At 55.2% G+C, this 5,876-nt stretch overlaps 1 protein-coding gene and 1 long non-coding RNA gene across 2 annotated transcripts; both read left to right on the forward strand.

The window, feature by feature from the left end:
• The first annotated feature begins 619 nt into the window (after positions 1–619).
• Positions 620–3,607, forward strand: LOC129715658 (uncharacterized). Its single transcript, XR_008726537.1, has 3 exons — positions 620–1,434; positions 1,935–2,073; positions 2,645–3,607. It is a non-coding gene; the product is annotated as an uncharacterized LOC129715658 (long non-coding RNA).
• A 1,633-nt stretch (positions 3,608–5,240) lies between these two features.
• On the forward strand, positions 5,241–5,876 carry LOC129715660 (uncharacterized). Its single transcript, XM_055665517.1, has one exon. The coding sequence runs from the start codon at positions 5,365–5,367 to the stop codon at positions 5,785–5,787; it is 423 nt and encodes a 140-aa protein (XP_055521492.1). The 5' UTR covers positions 5,241–5,364; the 3' UTR covers positions 5,788–5,876.

The following is a 5,876-nucleotide window of genomic DNA, read 5'->3' on the forward strand; positions in this document are numbered from 1 at the left end:
TCGGGGAACGTGAATAATTAGTGAAAGTCTCCAAACACCCCGCACCCACAGAGATTTATTCAATAATGTGCTGAGGCGCTGGCTTCCACAAATATCCGTTTGGGAGAAGTTATCTATCTATCTATCTATCTATCTATCTATCTATCTATCTCAGCCCCGCCGGGTTTGGATCAGTTTGTTTCTTACTCTGTGTGTTTGTGTTTAGACTGGGAGACAGACAACAAAGACCTGGGAGATTCCGGACGGAGTGAAACTGGTGTGTGATGCTGTGAGGAACCCGGACTGTAAAATACAGGCACTGCGGTAAGTCCCAGACTGTGAGAGAGAGATTGTGTTGCCACTCACTGGGTGTCTGATACTGAACTTTAAAATGACCAGTAATTGTGTCACTGATAAACACTGGGGATGGATTTGCACCGTCTCCTGTCTCTCTCTCTGTGTGTCCCTCACTCACCCTCACTCTCTCTCTCTCTCTCTCTCATCTCCAGGCTGGACAGTGTCACAGATCTCACAGAGATACAGTGCCTGTTGTGAGCTATGACTATTTCAAGAGGAAAGAAAGTAATACTTACATTTTGGAAAGACACATATACATACATACATACATACATAGCATACATACATACATACATACATACATACATACATACATACATACATACATACATACATACATACATACATACATACATACATACATACATACATACATACATACATACATACATACATACATACATACATACATACATCAGTCCCTACTCTTAAGATGTGGATTCCAAACATGTCCGAGACGCTACATGTTGACAACAATATTAGACTTGTGTTGGCAGATGATAAACCAGAGCAGAGCAGAGCAGAGCAGAGCATGTTTGGAAGACATGGACACCATGCTGAGAGAATGGATGGATGGAGCGGCTGTGGGCTTGTACACTCTGTGGAGTTTAGAAGGATGAGAGGGCATCTGATTGAAACATATATGAGATTATTAAGGGTTTGGACACGCAGGGCAGGGCAGGGCAGGGCAGGGCAGGCAGTTCTAGCAAGGGCAGGCAATGGTGTAATTGTAATCTATCAGCTAGTTGTACATATATGGTCATTTTGTGAGATGTGGTTCTGACAGCCAGTCCTCCCAGCCTCCGCTATTGGGACCTCCAGCCTTCCTAGCTTGCATTGCTTTGTGTGTGTTGGTCTGTGTGTGTGTGTGCCCGTGTCGCCTAGTGGCCAGTGTGCCTGCCTGTCTGTGCCTGTGTGTGTGTCAGCCTCCAATGGGAAGAGTGAGGGAGGGAGTAGCCAGTAGTTTGGGGGACGGTTGGTGTTTAGGCGCCGAGTTTGAAACATTCATTGCGAGCTGAGACAGCGCGGCGGGCGGATGGGTGTGCGGGGCTGGGGCTTAGAGACACAGACGGAGAGAGTGGATTTGGGCGAGTGAGGGTGAGTGGGGGGGAACGGATGCATTGCAGCAAGATGTATATTCTGGCCAAAAAATTTCTCGAAAAATCTCGATCTGGAACGTGTTTGATGGCGGAAAGAGAGAGACGAAGCTCCGTGCCGATCGGTAAAATGAATGGAAGAATGGAGGGGGGGGAATGGCAGGGTTCGGGAGAGGGGACGGAGGCGAACAGTTGTAGCGGAAAGATTTTTGGATTGTGTTTTGTTTTCCACAGATTAGACCGTGTGATGTGAGCTGCCCCCCCCCCCCCCGGCTGCAGAAGCTGCCGCCGCCGCCGCTGTGTGTATCTCTCTCTCTCTCTCTCTCTCTCTCTCGATGCAAGATGGAAGCGGAGCTGCTTTGTGAAAATCGCCGCGAGCCGCGACTGGTGTTTTGCAGCCGAGATGTGTGATTTGAGTGCAGTGTGTGTATGGACTAGACACGCAGGCAGACGGAGCACTTTGAATTAGTTGATATTTCCCATTTTTTCCCCACTTTTCAGGGACTTTTGTGCGGGCAACAGACGGTGCAATCCGGGCAGAGAAAGCAAGCAAGCAGCAACTCGTGGTGCGGGCGGGCGGGAGCGCGCTGTGCAAGGCAAGGCAAGGCAAGGCAAGGCAAGGCGGGGACGCGCCGAGCAGGTAAGCTTGAATGTTGGATAGATAGCATTTGTGAATATTTGTGAAGAAGTTTGTGAGACAGGATAGATGGACAGACAGACAGACAGAGGCTGAATTTGACTTTTTGTTCCAAATATGTTAAAAATTGTAAGAGTGTGAAATTGTACAAATAGAATGTAATGTGATGGTGGGGAGGTTGAGGGGGAGTGAGGGAGGGAAGGGAGGGAGGGTAGATGGACAGACAGAGGCTGATTTTGAATTTTTTTGTAAAAGTGAAAATTTTGGAAAACTGAAAAATTTGAAAAAAATGTTAAATGTGAGAATTGAATGTAATGGACTTGGATGTGATGGTGGGGGGGAATGTGGCGGAGTGAGGGAGGCAGGGTAGAGGGACAGACAGAGGCCGGTTTTGATTTTTGAGCGAAAAAGTGAAAATTCCCAAATTGTCCAAATCTTGGGTCCTGGGTCCCGAGAGAGCGAGGGAGCGAGGGGGGATGCATGGGGGACAGGGAGGAGGGCAGGGCGGACCTGAATTTCTTAAAAAATCTTAATAATATATAATATTCTTATATTTATTAATAATAATCATTAGATCGATCGATCGGTCGGATCGGAGAGGAGTTAAAGGCAGGGGGCCTGTCCAGAATATCACAAGTGAGTGTCAGTATGCGTGGCCTGCTGCCTGTGAAGTTTGGAGGCTTTAGTGTGAATTTTGAATTTTTGGTGAAATAGTGAAAATTCCAAGTTTGGCCAAATCTTGGAAACCGGGTCCCGAGAGAGCGAGGGACTTAGACTGAGACAAGGCGGTAAGTAAAACATGGGCAGAATTGTAAGTCTGCAGACACACACACGCACAGATACAACACAAACAGGCTGGGCTGACAAAGACATATCTACTCTACACACACACACACACACACACTGGAGTGAGTTCTTTGACTTCTTGACTGACTTTCCTGTTTCTTATCTTTGTTTGCAGATGCAGACCTCCCTCGACAATGAAGAATGAAGGACCAGGCTTGGTGGTGCTGGTGCTGCTGATGCTGCTGAGAGCTGGTTGCTCTTACAATGAAATAATACAAATCACACAAACACCTTCAGTCACTTAATAAAATACTTGGGGAAAAGTCCAAGTCCCAACTCAGTATAAATAAGAAGGTGGGTGAAGGCACAAAGCACAAAGCACAAAGCACACGCTACCTGGTCTATAACAGGAAGGCGCACTGATAGCACACACGCACACATCCTGAGTACAATGAAATGAAATAAAGTGCACAAATCACAAAAAAACACAAACACTTGACTTACTGTCACTTAATACAAAAATCTTGGCGAAAATCACAGTCAGTCCTGGTCTATAACAGGAAGGCTGGGGCCCATAAGACAAACCTCCTGGGCTAGTATACATAGATAGATGGGTGAAGGGCCAAAGCACACGCCACCTGGTCTATAACAGGAAGGCATGAGATTAATAGCAGCCCTATTAGCCTCTGTCCTAAATGGCTAAGTGTCTGTGTGTGTGTGTGTACAGACAGACAGATAGATAGACAGATAGATAGATGATGATAGACAGAAACTGGACAAAGGCATAGCTACATACATACAGACAGACAGAGAGAGAGAGAGAGAGAGAGAGACACACAGAGACAGGGAGAGACATGTACAAGACTATAACAGGAAAGCCGGCTAATATGGCATATGTCGCGCCACCTGGGCTAGTACAGGTAGATGGGTGAAGGGCCATAAGACACGCCCACCAGTGTCACAGGACACGCCCCCAGGGACACAGGCCACGCCCACAGGGCTATAACAGGAAATCTGGCGCTGGCTGATAGGTCATAGGTCACGCCGCATGGGCTAGTACAGGTAGATGGGTGAATGGCCGTAGGACACGCCCACATGCCCTAGGACACGCCCACAGCGTCATAGGACACGCCCACATGCCTTAGGCCACGCCCACAGAACTATAACAGGAAATCCGGCTAATCGGTCATATGTCGCGCCACATGGGCTAGTACAGCTAGATGGGTGAAGGGCCGTAGGACACGCCCACATGCCTTAGGACACGCCCATAGCGTCATAGGACACGCCCACATGCCTTAGGCCACGCCCACAGAACTATAACAGGAAATCCGGCTAATCGGTCATATGTCGCGCCACATGGGCTAGTACAGGTAGACGGGTGAAGGGCCATAGGACACGCCCACACCACCGTAGGACACGCCCCCACGTCACAGGCCACCCCACCCCACACACGCCCACCCCACCGCCCCGCACGCCCCCACCACGTCACACCGACCGTCCCCGCGTCCCGCGCCCGCGCCCCCGCCGCGGACACGCGCCCAGCGTCACAGGACACGCCCACACAGGCCACGCCCCCACGCCACGCACGCCCCCCCATATGCCGTCCGTATGGACCGCCCCAGCGCGCGCCCCCCAGGGCACACGCCCCCACGCCCACCCCCCAGACCCACCAGGACACCCAGCAGCCACAGCGGACACGCCCCCCAGTCGTCAGGACACCCCCACACCGTCACACCGCCCACCGCGTCACAAGTCCACGCCCCCCCCCGCCGTCACGCCCCCAGCGTCATCGGGAACGCCCCCCAGCGTCATGCGACACGCCCACCTGCAGCAGGACACGCCCACAGCGTCACAGGACACGCCCACAACGGCACAGGCCCCGCCCCCCGCGTCACCAGGCCCGCCCCCGCCGCGCCCCGACCCGTCCGCGGCGTCCGCGCGCGTCCCAGTTTCGCGGGACACGCCCCCAGCGTCATGGGACACGCCCACACAGCAGCAGGACACGCCCCCAGTGTGATAGGACACGCCCCCCGGGTCACAGGCCACTCCCACCGCGTCACAAGCCCCTCCCACCGCGTCAGACGTCCACCCCCCCAGCGTCATCGGGAACGCCCCCCAGCGTCATGAGACACGCCCACCTGCAGAAGGACACGCCCACCCCGTCACAGGACACCCCCCACAGCGTCACACCCACGCACAGCGCGCCCCCCACGCCCCCCCGCGCCCACACGCCCCCAGCGCCCCCCCGCGCGGCCCGCCCCGCGCGCGCAGCCCGCCCGTTCATGGCCCACGTCCCGTGTCCCCGCGCAAACACGCCCGCGGCGTCCAGCAGTTTGGGGACCGCCGACACGCCCCCAGCCATGGGACACGCCCCCACACAGCAGGACACGCCCCCAGTGTGATAGGACACGCCCCCAGGGTCACAGGCCACTCCCACCGCGTCACAAGCCCCTCCCACCGCGTCAGACGTCCACGCCCCCAGCGTCATCGGGAACGCCCCCCAGCGTCATGAGACACGCCCACCTGCAGCAGGACACGCCCACCGCGTCACAGGACACGCCCACAACGTCACAGGCCCCGCCCACCGCGTCACAGGCCCCGCCCCGATATGACCCGTCCGCGGCGTCAAAAGCGCGCCGTCCCAGTTTCGCGGGACACGCCCCCAGCGCCATGGGACACGCCCACACAGCAGCAGGACACGCCCCCAGTGTGATAGGACACGCCCCCCGGGTCACAGGCCACTCCCCCCCCGCGTCACAAGCCCCCCCCACCGCGTCAGACGTCCACGCCCCCAGCGTCATCGGGAACGGGAACGCCCCCCAGCGTCATGAGACACGCCCACCTGCAGCAGGACACGCCCACCGCGTCACAGGACACGCCCACAACGTCACAGGCCCCGCCCACCGCGTCACAGGCCGCGCCCCGATATGACCCGTCCGCGGCGTCCGAAGTGCGCGGTGCCAGTTTGGCGGGACACGCCCCCCGCGTCATGGGACACGCCCCACACGCAGCAGGACACG

The sequence above is a fragment of the Leucoraja erinacea genome, unplaced genomic scaffold (genome assembly GCF_028641065.1).
Source record: "Leucoraja erinacea ecotype New England unplaced genomic scaffold, Leri_hhj_1 Leri_1305S, whole genome shotgun sequence".
NCBI lineage: Eukaryota > Metazoa > Chordata > Chondrichthyes > Rajiformes > Rajidae > Leucoraja > Leucoraja erinaceus.

Coding starts and splice junctions, on each gene's coding strand:
- LOC129715660 (XM_055665517.1), top strand. CDS start 5,365: ATGAGACACGCCCACCTGCAGCAGGACACGCCCACCGCGTCACAGGAC.